This window comes from Microtus ochrogaster, unplaced genomic scaffold, assembly GCF_000317375.1.
Source record: "Microtus ochrogaster isolate Prairie Vole_2 unplaced genomic scaffold, MicOch1.0 UNK43, whole genome shotgun sequence".
NCBI classification, from domain to species: Eukaryota; Metazoa; Chordata; class Mammalia; order Rodentia; family Cricetidae; genus Microtus; species Microtus ochrogaster.
The window spans coordinates 1,152,493-1,165,305 of record NW_004949141.1 but is presented as its reverse complement, the minus strand read 5'-3'; the positions used below and the strand labels follow the sequence as shown (position 1 = coordinate 1,165,305).

General features: G+C 43.4%; 1 protein-coding gene across 1 annotated transcript in view; it reads left to right on the top strand.

Moving 5' to 3' along the window:
* Positions 1-12,813, top strand: part of Klhl6 (kelch like family member 6) — a 38,758-nt gene that overhangs the window by 12,707 nt on the left and 13,238 nt on the right. Inside the window, exons 2-3 of the mRNA XM_005368930.2 lie at positions 5,533-5,698; positions 11,975-12,424. Coding sequence (XP_005368987.1) covers positions 5,533-5,698; positions 11,975-12,424 — 616 coding nt within the window. The remainder of the gene's footprint in view (positions 1-5,532; positions 5,699-11,974; positions 12,425-12,813) is intronic.

Below are 12,813 nucleotides of genomic sequence, written 5' to 3'. Positions count from 1 at the left end.
GTGGTTTGAATGAGAATATCCCCAGAGGCTCAAATATTTGAATTCTTGATACCACTTGGTGAAAGTGTTTGGAAAGAATTAGGAGATGTGGCCTTGTTAGAGAACTTGTGTCACCGGGGGTGAGTTTTGAGGTTTCAAAAGAGCATGCCATTCCTAGTTAGCTTTCTCTCCCAGCTTTATGCTTGTGCATCAGGATGTAAGTCCCCCAATTACTACCCCAGGGCCTTGCCTGCCTGTCTGCTGCCATGATCCCTGCCATGATGGTCAAGGACTCACTTCTGAAACTGTAAGCCCCCAATAAACTCTTTGTCTATAAATTGCCTTGTCACAGTGTGTTAACACAGCAATAAGAAGGTAAGCAGGACAGTAGCCTAGCCTGGCCTGGCCGCTAATGCATGCTCCTCCAGTTTTAGTCTCTCATGCTGGGATCATAGACACATGCTATCACGTTCAGGTTAGGACAGTGGATTTTCAATTTTGTTTTGCCAAGGAATCATGAGAGCCAGCATAGGGTCTAATAAAATTCATCTAGCTAGCCCCATTACCAAAAATTTTAATTCATTTGACTTAGGGTTGGTAAAATTCAGGATTCTCTTGACAGACACACACAGTATTCAGATGTGCCTGGCCTTGGAGCTTAGGTTGTGACTCACCCTGTGAGGCTGTGGTGCTTGAGGCAAAGGATGTAAACAGGACTCCAGGTATGGTAAGAGCCAACACAAAAGAGGCTTTAGAGACTAACTGGAGATCAGAAACTGGACTGAGCTGTTTGCGTGCTTTCTTTGGTTAGAATTGGCATAGGGAAAGAGCTGGAGAAGTGGCTCAGCAGTTAGACCACTGGCTGCTCTTTCCAAGGACTTGTGTTTAATTTCCAGCACCCACATAGCCGCTCACAACCATTTCTAAGTCCAGTTCCTTAGCGGTATCTAATACTCTCTTCTGACATCCACAGGCTCTTCATGCACCTACTGCACATCATGCATGTAGGCAAAACACCCACACACATCAAAATAAATGAATTCTTGTGAAAAATGAGATGAAAAATAAGAACTGGTTTGGGAAATGAAGATGGAAGGTTTCTGTGCTTGCAGCTCGGAGTTTCTGGCTGCCATAGCCAGCAAATTCATGCTGTTTTCCACCACAGCCAGCAAATTCATGCTATTTTCCACCACAGTTGGATCCAGTGACTCCCTGATCCTTTGTGTAGAAACTCCTCTGACTACACTGGAACAATAACCCTTTCTCTTTCTTAAAAATTGATTTTATTGAGCTATATATTTTTCTCTGCTCCCCTCCCTTCTTCTCCCCTCCACTTCAACCCTATCCCATGGTTCCCATGCTCACAATTTACTCAGAAAATCTTGTCTTTTTCTACATCCCATGTAGATTAGATCCATGTATGACTCTCTTAGGGTTCTCATTGTTGTCTAGGTTCTCTGGGATTGTGAATTGTAGGCTGGTTTTCTTTGCTTTATGTCTAAAAGTCACTTATGAGTCAGTACATGTGATATTTGTCTTTCTGGGTCTGGGTACCTCACTCAATATGATGTTTTCTAGATCCATCCATTTACCTACAAATTTCAAGATATCATTTTTTTTCTGTTGTGTAGTGCTCCATTGCATAAATGTACCACATTTTCCTTATCCATTCTTTGGTCGAGGGGCATTTAGGTTGTTTCCAGGAATAACCCTTTCTTAACAGCACTGCTCATCGAAAAGAATGTATTAACCTGGTTGCATATATGTGGACACACACACACACACACATACACACACACGCTTACACTTTGAAACAGGCTCTTGAGCTCAGGTTTATTCTGACCAAATCCCCCCTGCTTCCTTTTTCTGAGTTCTGGAATTACAGACATGTGCCATCTGCACACAGCTGTACTCCTGAGTTGAATTTTGCTCACTTCGCAGTTAAGTTAGTGCCACAACATGGAATATCTTAGTGAAGCAGAGAAGTTAATTCTTGGTCTGAAGAAGATGGGGAAGGGGGATGAGTAGGAAACTAAGTATTGGTAAGCAGGGGTTAAAATGCATATGACAGCAGAGGTTAGGGGAGTACTTGTTTATAGGGCTGGCTGTGTCACTCTACGGGAGCTCTGAAACACAGGGATTGTAGGAGAGGGTAAACCACAGGTTAGTTGGGATGGAGGGAAAATTCCGGTAACGGTGTTCAGGGTGTTCAGGAATAGTAAGTGGGATGCATGTAGAGGTTTAGCCCTTTCCAATTCCAGGCCCCGGATGTATGATGGGAATTTTTTTTTTTGGTGGGAGGTGGGGATCGGCTCCTCTTCATCTGCTAGAGGATGTTTGACAATCTTCGGGGTGGTAGGTGACTGAAAAGAAAGCCACTCCAAGGATCTCAGAAAGACAGTTTGTCCACTGCGTCACTCAGTCATTGACTTTAGAGACAGAATCCCAGCGGATCGGGAGAACTGGTTTAGGCAGTGGGGACTCTGTAACCACGGCAGTCGGTCCAGTCAGTTCATATGGTAGCTGAGAAGATGATCATCACAGTAGCGAACAAAGGGGTCTCCGGTGCAGTGTCGGGCTGTGAGAGTTCTACGAGGAAAAGTAAAGCCAATAAATGTGGAGTGGTGGTTTTAGATTGGGTACAGCACGGGAGGGAACCTCTCTGAAGAAATGACATTTGAGGAGGGACCTCAATGAGGGGTAAGCCCCATGGACACGTGAGAGCTGTGTGGGCCAGGCAGAGTGTTTTCATCTGGGGCCTGGCTTCATCTAGGTGAGCCTTGGGCCTGTGGTATGTCCATGGCTGTGGTGAGAGGCATGCTGAGTGATCTGGACTCTGCTCTGGCTCACTGGATTGGGCAACTGGCTTACCACTCTGAAACGATTTTGTTTGTTTGTTTTGTTTTAAAATGAGGATCTCATGTGAGTTGGTCTATTCCTTTCTAGAAATACTTTATTATGCAATATCTTACGTGCTATGGGGTAAGTTTTTTATTTTATTATTTTTATTTTTGAGAGAGGCAGGGAGGAATATGTGTGTGGCACACGTATCATAGGGCAATGCCTGGGAGTTGATTCTCTTTCCACAACATGGGTTCTGGGGACTGAACTCATGCCATCACGTTTGGTGACAGGCATCTTTACCTACGAGCCCTCTCACCAGGCCTCTTTATTCTTCTCTTTCTCTTTTCCTTTTTTTTTTCTTGCTTTCTTTCTTTGAGACAGGCAAGCATCAGACATCAATCTCAGAGATCTGCTTACCACTGAATCTCAAGTGCTGGGACTAAAGACATGTGCTGCTACACCTAGCCTAAAAAAAAAAAAACAAACAAAAAAACCAGAACTATATGTATCCTAGGCTGGACTTGAACACCTTGATCCTCTTACCTCTGATTCTTTGGCATATCCTACTGGCATGTACCATCACAACTGTTGTAATTCTTAATAATTATTCTTCTCAAAGGGCTAGTTTCATCATAGCATTTCCATTTTGACTTTTTTTTGAGATAGCCTCTTTTATCCTGGGCTGACTTTGAATTTGCTATACAGTGGATGGTGGTTGGCTATGAGCTCATCTTCTGCCTTCACTTCCTATGTGCTGGGATGATAGGCATGTGCCACCTTGCCTAGCTGCCATTTTCATATGTCTGTGTCATTTTCTTTTATTCTTATGCATCCCTTCCCCCCAACCCTACTACCCTTACTAAGAGGTAAATTGCTAACAACCAACCCAGCTGTGCTACCAGAGAACATAACCTGGTCTAGTGTACTCAGAGCGATACCAAGTCAATCCCCCCAGCGTGTGACTTTGTATCTTACTGATTTTCTTGACTATTGTATCTATCCTGTTAGACTCAAGGTTGGGGGCTTAAGTCCTAACTTCTGTTTATTCTGTGGCTAACCATCTCTGGAGACCAAAATTTGGCCATGCAAGTGTGTCTATGGGTCTCTGGGAGCTGCAATAACTGCTTGGGAGTTTGGCCTATAAAGAATCTGTAGGCTTAGCTTTTGTGTTCAACATGGTGGCCATGACCCAGGGCAGTGACAACATGTCCGAGGAGAGCAAGGACATACTGGGGCTGTGGGAGCTAGATGTGCACGAGCCCTGGAGAGAAAGACGTTTCCCTTATACTTCACTTTTTCCCCTCTCCCATAAACAGTTATGGAGTTAGTGTACTTAGAGCGATGTTAACGGAACCCAGACTCTGCCTTTGCTGTAGCTGAAGGGTGGACAGCATGCAGAAACTCTGACACCAGGAACCTGATGGAGACCAGGACACATGGTGACAAGCTAAGACTGAAATGGTGTATGACCTCCTCTCGGAGTTTAGAAGTAAAGCATCCCTGGCATGCTCGTGTGTTTGAAGACTCAGTTCCTAGCTGGTGGTGCTATTTAGGGAGGATGTGGGACCTAGTTGGAGGAAGTGGGTCTCGGGGAGCAGGCCTTGATGCTTACAGCCCAGCCCTACTTCCTGCCCTATCTCTGCCTTCTGATCTGAAAATGCAAGGAAGCCACTCACTCTCCTGCTGCACAGCTGACCTTGCTGCTGTGCCTTCTCTCCCACTGTAGCCTGTGCCCTCAGTCCTGGAGCTGGAGGATGCATCTTCCTGTTAAGTTTCTTCTTGTGAGGTGTTTAGTTGCAGTAACAAGAAAAGTAACAAATTCATCCACCTAACCCCATGTCTCTCCCCAGCTAAAATTCCTCTGATTTATTCTGGAATATCTTGCTTGTTTGAGCTTTTACTGATGCATAGTATCTTACTTATTCTTCAAATACATCAGTAAGGTAGGGATTAACCAATAACCATTAAACATTTGCATTGATTTATATTTTCTCACTTATGCCATGGAGTAGAGTGAGTTCAAGCTTTGCCCGGACACTAGCCTTCTGCCTACCACAGCCATCATGCAGCACTTTTCAGCTTTCTCCTGGGCTCCTGGAAAACCAGGATGCTTGAGAATTACCTGTTCCTGGAGTGAAGGCTGTGTGTGGTCCCACAGTGTCAAAGCAGTATCTTTATCTCTGCTGGGACAGCTGTGGAGTGCACTGTCCCAACCCTGCAAGATTAGGCTGGAGCTGATTTCTCTCTGGACACAGTCTTGCTTGTTTGTCCCTTCTTGGTACTGAGCCCTGGCCTCTCTAACTCTGTTGATTTTCTGGGGAACAGGGATATGGGCTAAACAGGAGTAGGTTGTTATCCACTGCGTGTGATTCTAAGAGAGAGTTTGAAAGTCACATCTAGGAACGACAGCTCAATTCAGAGTACAGGTGATCCCAGAGAGACTAATGACAAAATACATTAAATACATTGAAATTCATTTACTTCATTCAGGAGTTCTTTATGCTAGGCACTGAAATAGCATCTGCAAGGAGAGCCAAAGAATCAAGGGGCAAAATCTCAAGAAGTCAGCACATCAAATGATTCTGTTTCTATGTTGGTTCTGATTTGGGGCTTCCCTGTTGCAGGAGGGCAGATGACTCTAAAAGGGGATCTGTTCAGGTCTGGAACCCAGAGTCCTGGAAGGATTCACATCACAGGTCTCTCTTCCAGGGCCATGTTCTGCAATGACTTAAAGGAGAAGTATGAGAAGAGGATCATTATTAAAGGGGTGGATGCGGAGACCATGCACACTCTCCTGAACTACACATACACAAGCAAGGCTCTGATCACCAAGCACAATGTTCAGCGGGTTCTGGAGGCTGCCAATCTTTTCCAGGTGTGTGAACCAACAAGTTCTGTGCTTTTCTTTGTAGTGAGTGAAAGCAGGGAACCCCAGAGACCTGCTTAGGTTGGCTTCCAGGTCTGTATCTGGAATTTACACACACACACACACACACACACACACACACACACACACACACACACACAAAGGGAGAGACACACACAGAAAGACAGAGACACACAGAGAGAGACACAAACAGAGAAAGAGAGACAGGAGAGATAAACACAGAAACAGACAGAAAGATGGACACACTCACTAAGACAGACATACAGACAAAGACAGAGACACAGAGATAAACACAAAGAGAGATAGGCACACACACATGGAAAGAGAGAGAGGAAGAGAGGGAGCAAGTGAGCGAGCAAGCTTACCTGAAGGTCAAAAGATGCTCAGTTGGGCACTCGGTGATAGGCGTTGCAATGAGGTGTTTCCTGCTTTACCATACAACACTAAGGAAGTGTGGTGCCTTGGTTCCTGACTGCACCACATTGTCTGCCAGGTGTTGCAGCCTAGTTAGAGCCAGTGGTGTGGCCAGGGCTTCCTACACACAGCATTTGACTTTATCATAAGTTGGGCACAAAATTAAGGCAACACAGAGGATGACTGAAAGTGCTGTGATGTGGAACTGACTTTTCTGATGGGAGACACTACTGCTTGCCATCACACCATGCAGCTTTGGGGCCATGCTGTCTAGATATGGGGAGTCGAGACTTCGTGCAGCTGTGAAAGAAGAGCATTGAAAGTAAGAAGTGTCACAGAGGAGGGAGGACTTCAGAAATACTTCAGAGTAATATATTGTTTCTGTTCAGTAATATTTGCTTCATATGATTGTACCAATTACACTAGCTTCATAAAATAATTAGACTATGAATAATATCAGTTGCATCCATAATTAAAACAGGGATTCCATCCAAATTATCATCTTTGCCTAGGTTGAGAGTCATACTATTGATCTTGATTCCATTGTATTAACGTTGTCTCATTGCCTAGATGTGTAAGAAACAGTCCAGGGAGAGACCATGTTACTTCCTGGGAGAGACCTTATCACTTCCAGGAACCAGGGATAAGTATCAAATCTTGTTCATGGCTTGTTTCCTATGGAGGTGGTCTCTGCTTGGGTCATAATTAGCTTAGTATTGAAGGGAACAGAACCCAGGATGCTTACCTTCTGAGGGGTTCATGGTCCAAGCTTGTTGGTTGTGGAATTAGTTCTGTTGAGGCTAGAGTTAGGGAGTGATTTATAAGGTCTGACAAAAGACAGGATCATGGAAAGAAAATAGAAAATCCACTACAAAGCAGCCCTGATGAATTCTGAGTAACAGGTTACCACCAGTTAGGCTCAGTTTCCCAGGGCTTCCTGAAGATGTCAAGCCAATTATTTCGGGCTGGGCTGGTTTTCTGGTGATGTCCCCTAGTCAGTAAACACTCACTGCCTTTACCGTCTCTCTGTGCTCACCATCAACCCATTTGATTGACAGGAAACCATCCTTCTTTATGGGGGGGGGGGGAACTAATCAACTTCATGCTCAGTGTTTATAATTAACCTTGTCCTGCCCACCATCCAACAACATACCCTCAGAGCAATCTTTCTGTGTCAAGAGGTCTTCTGAACTTAATGTGCCTACAACCTTGAACAGAGTGACCTTTGCTCAGGAAAGCTGCAGCAGTCCTTGTTATTTTCATGCTAATACCCTCTATTGAAATGTAGGGAGGGTTGCTGACTTGTCTAAAGATGGGAAAACTGGAAATAGTAATAGCTATGGCATTTACTGTTACAGATTTAGTGTCTGGCACCAAAGTAGAAGCTTATTTTTTTGAGTGACAAAGTTTGGAGTTGTTGTCAAGTCTCCTAATTCTCTCACTGTCTCAAAGCAGGTCTTACACAATAAAAAAGATTTACTTTTCTTTCTAAATGTAGTTTTTAGTATTTTTAGTTTTCACATTTTTAAGTATGTGTGTGTGTGTGTGTGTGTGTGTGTGAGAGAGAGAAAGAGAGAGAGAGAGAGAGAGAGAGAGAGAGAGAGAGAGAGAGAGAGAGAGATGAGTGTACCCATGCCAACAGAGACCAGAAGAGGGTGTCAGATTCCCCGCAGCTACAGTTGTTTCTGGCAGCTGTGAGCTGACAGATGAGGATGCTGGAACCGGAACTTGGGTCATCCTGCCCAGCCAACTTTCTAGTTCTCTCTAACTGCCCAGACTCAGTTCTGGTGTGTGCTGGGGGAGTTGCACTGGGGCAACTGCTTTGTATGCCATCTGATCTTCAGAGCTGGGGCTCGTACAGGTAGAAGTGTGTTGGATAAGCGTGTATCATTCAGAGCTGGGGCTCGTACAGGTAGAAGTGTGTTGGATAAGCGTGTATCAGAGTGGGGTATCCTGCAGCCTGTAACTTCACTTTCACACGGGGGTGTGTAAGGAGCACTGTGTGGGCTCCAGCTGTCAGCACAGCGCACCCTCCTGGGCCAGGGAGTGCGCCCAGCAGCACGTGACTTTCCTTATTTTATCCCTCTGTGTGTATTCTAACCCAGGAGCTTCTTTTCTTCTTTGAACATACTTATAATCTCTCATTTGAGTTCTCTGTCTAGGATTTTATTTAATTCACCCTCACTAGGTGTCATACTGTGGAATTAGTCATTTTGGGAGGAATTATGATATCTTGGCTTTTCATATGTTACTTCATCGGACGGTGTGTACCTGGTGCTATTTCTTTGCTTGTTTTTTTTTTTTTATCAGCTATATTCCTTTAGTTGAAGTATTTGCAATGTTCATATGAGACTAAGGTGTGATAGGGTTAAGTGTTCAGAAATAGTACTCATAGTCCAGCATCCCAGACGGCCTGGTGTTAACTATATATTACTCTCAGAGTAGGATATTAATTGTGAGAACAACCATGTTGACATTTTGATATCTGACATAATATGCAAATGTTGTACTTTGTGTGTGTGTGTGTGTGTGTGTGTATACACGCACACATGTAGTACACACACACACAAATGTGCTGAAAGTTTTAAAAATGAATAAAGAATCAGAATAGATACTCCTCAAAAGACCTTCAAATGGCTTCATTAAGGCAGACATTTCTTATGGGAACTGTGGCCATGTTTCTTTGATGGTATTTTAGGAGTTCCTGTGTGGTCGTGTCTCTTTGGTGGTATTTTAGGAGTTCCTGTCAGAGTCAGGTGCTGACTGTAACTTTTAATTCACTTATCCATCTAAACAGGAAACTGGTTATACCTGTTACTATTATTTGTCATCTCTCAGTTCTAAAAGCCAGGTTCGAGGAACAACATGCTGAAAATTTATCCAAAGGCAAATACATAAAAAAAAAAAAGTTCTTGTTTTCATGACTCCCTCACATGCTAGCAAATTCCTAGCTAACTGGTTGGATCACTCTGAAATACTTGTTGACGCATATTTTGGGAGAGCTTAGGCAGTCAGAGACACCTACTTTCCCTTGTGGTCATAAGGTCTCTTGAGATTCTCCTGGCTTTTGTTAGCCCAACAGCGCAAGCCTGCCACTGTCCTTAGCAAGCAGGCTAAAGGTTCATCTTGCCACCTTCTATGTGACTTCAGGCAATGTCTTTTACTCTGAATTCCCTATTTCCTCCTGTCTGTAGAGGGACAGGGAGGGAGGAAGGGAGGGAGAAGAGGGCTGAGGCACGTGGGCATGTTCTTTGTCAGGCTGCAGGTAAAATCTTAAGTGTTTAAATCTGTAAATGTAGCATGTAAATGTCCATTTGCAAGTGTAGTTGGAATATCCTCTTTTTACTAATTAAATAAGAGAGTTTTGTTTAAAAATAGTTTGTGAAGTGCAGTGACAGATGAAGAAACTCATGGGTCTTAGTGCATTCCAGATGTCTATTAAGGATCTTTTTCTTCTGTCTGGCCTTTCCAACTCATCTGCTGTCAGACTTTCGTAGTAGACATTGCTGGAAATAAAAACAAAAATCATGACCTAGAACCTCTGGGCTGCTAGATCTGGCTGGGCAGAGCACAGAGCAGAGCTGTTACACACACCTCCACATGAGGCTGAGGAAGGGATAAGAACAGATTCCACATCGGGGAATTAGAGAAGCCACTGGGGAGAACTGGCTTTGAAGAAAGAGCTTCATGGAGAGGTGGGCTTTATCTCTTCTTCCTATTCCATTTTTTATTTATACAGTTATTTACCCAGAACTAAAGTGCCCAGGGTGAAGTAGATACTTCATAATGTTACCATAACAGTGAGTAGCTCATAGAGTTTCCCAGAGTTGAGCGTGGTGGCACAAGCCTGTCATCTCATTCTTTAAAAGGATGAGGCAGGAGGATAAAGAGTTTGAGGCGTCTTTGGGCTACTAAAATATAAATCAAAAATTAAAAAAAAAGACATGCAAAAATCAAACAAATAGTTTGGATTAGGATTCTCAGCTCAATCACTTTCACAAGCAAGGAGCTGAGCTGTAGGCACACTGGGTTCTACAGACAGAGCAGAGGGAGGCAACAACCAACTCCATCTTTCTCCAGCTTTGTGTTGGCTCTCAAAGAAACATTTTGTAGATGATAAGTTGGAAGCGATGCTCTGATAGGGAAAATCATGTTTTGTGATTGGAAATGACATTGAAAATGGGGGATATGTGTTTTGGAGGGATACTGCACTGTAAAGATTGAACTCTCTTCAACTCAGTCTGCCAGGTCAAAACCAGTCCCAAGACCACTCCTGCCCCACCCTCCTTTTTTATCCTCATAGCTTCTTGTCACCAGAACCTGTTCTTTGCATACCATACGTCCCCCTGCCAGGTCTGTCCCCATATCTCTTCCCAGTACCTGCCCTCAGAGGGACTTCCTCATCTGGCCCTTCTCTATGATCTCCTTCTTCCTTCACTTAGATGAGCAGCTCAAGCACACTGAGAACATGATCTTGTGAACCCAGTGGACAAAGAGAGGTCCAGACTTGTGCAGAACACAGCCCCAGAGAACAGTAGTGAACTAGATGCCTGGGAGATGTGATCTGTGAAATATCAGCATTGAACACAATGGCAATGACGATGTTTTGTAATTTATAAAATGCTGCCCAAACATTAAATTCATATTCTCTGCGGAAGATGATGTAGAGTTAAAGTGGGATATGGGAGTCAACCAATATATTTTTTTTTTACAAACTATTCTTTTTCAATTACAAAAGTGATAGTAATTCATTGGGGGGAGGGGTAAATAACACCTTAACAAAGAGAAAATGTCCCATAGCTTGATTAATGAGTGTGATACCTTAAACTGTAGTATTTTATAAGTCGGTTCCCTTGGGGATCAGAACTTGGGTCACCAGGCTTGATTAAAAAGCATTTTCTATCTGCTAAACCATCACCCTAGTTCAAAAGATAAAGACTCTTATTAAAAATAACTGTAAGACCATAATTGCCCCTAAAATTAATAATACTTTTTCATGTTTTCAAATATTAGTGCTTGTAAACATTTCTCTGAGTTAATTTGCTGCTTATATCAGACATTCAAGTATGGTCCATACTTTGTAGTAAGTCAATATAACTTCTAAATCTCTCATCTTTATATTTTTAGTCTTTGGTAATTTATACATGCATATAATGGTTCTTGGTCATATTTACACCTCACTTTTCTAACTCCTGGAGGACCCACTCTGACCCTTCATCCCTCCTCCCAACTTCATCATCCCCCTTTAGAAAAATAACCCACTAAATCCAATTTGTGCAATTGCAATCATGGATGTAAGCAGAGTTCCTGTTTTTACATTTTCCCTCCTTCTCTCCCTTTTTTACATTTGTAGCATATTTACAGGAGAAATTAGACCAGTTGTTCCATGGAGTTTCCTACCATCTTGAGGTGGATGAATGTGTATGTATGTATGTATGTATGTATGTATATATATATGTATGTATATATATATTTACTTCTATATCTTTTCCGTAAATTGATGATTAAATCTAGAGGCTTAAATTTAGGAAAAATAGCTTGATACGAGAGCACTTACTTAACACATGCAATGCTGTGTGTTCCACCCCAGTCCTATAAAATAAACAAAAATAAATCTAGATGTCTGATCAGATTTAATGCACGGATCTGAAAACCCAATATATTATATTTTTCAGAGGACTTAAGATAATCTTGTAAGATGTTTTAAAATTATTTACAGAGTTCTTGGCTATGTGAATGTGCTGTTCGAAATTTAGGCTGCTGCTGAGTTTTTGCTGGCACACAAAACTCACTGATGAATGTTCTTGTGGACTGAGCACTTCCTGGCCTGACTCTCCATCCTTCTGTTAGTTTCTGCAGCTGGTGGATGCCTGTGCCAGCTTCCTCACAGAAGCCTTGAACCCAGAAAATTGTATCGGAATACTGAGGCTGGCAGACACACACTCCTTGGACAGTTTAAAGATGCAAGTTCAAAGTTACATCATTCAAAACTTCGTTCAGATTCTGAACTCCGAGGAGTTCCTTGAACTTCCGGTGGATACCTTGTATCACATCTTGAAGAGTGACGATCTTTGTGTGACGGAGGAGGCTCAGGTGTTTGAGACAGTGATGAGCTGGGTCCGGCACAAACAATCAGAACGACTCTGCCTACTCCCCTGTGTTCTTGAGAATGTGCGCTTACCACTTCTGGACCCGTGGTACTTCGTGGAGATGGTTGAAGCAGATCCTCTCATAAGGCAGTGTCCCGAGGTCTTCCCCCTGCTTCAGGAAGCCAGGATGTACCACCTTTCCGGCAACGAGGTAGGTTGGATGTGAGAGGCGCTGCATTTCATTGGCAATGTAAGAAGAGAGCCAGGGCTCTCAGAAGTGCAAGTGACCTTTGCTCATGCCTCAGGACAGCAAGTAGAGGAGTCCAGTCCTTCCAGAAGCTGGGATTCCTGATCTGTATAACGGGGATGATAGCACGTTTTTACACAGCCGTGGGGGAGGATTTAGTGAGAAGTGGAAACTTTTTGGCACCGTGCCTGTCACATCTGTCCTCTGCCCAGTTGTGTGGGGTCCCCTCCAGTCACCATTCTGAAGGGATGCTACTTCCTTACATTTTCCCACTCTTGTGAGCATTTGTATCTGTTGTTCTGTTCTGATGCTGTCTTGCATCACTTTTCCCTCTCACTCCTCTCCTGTATCCC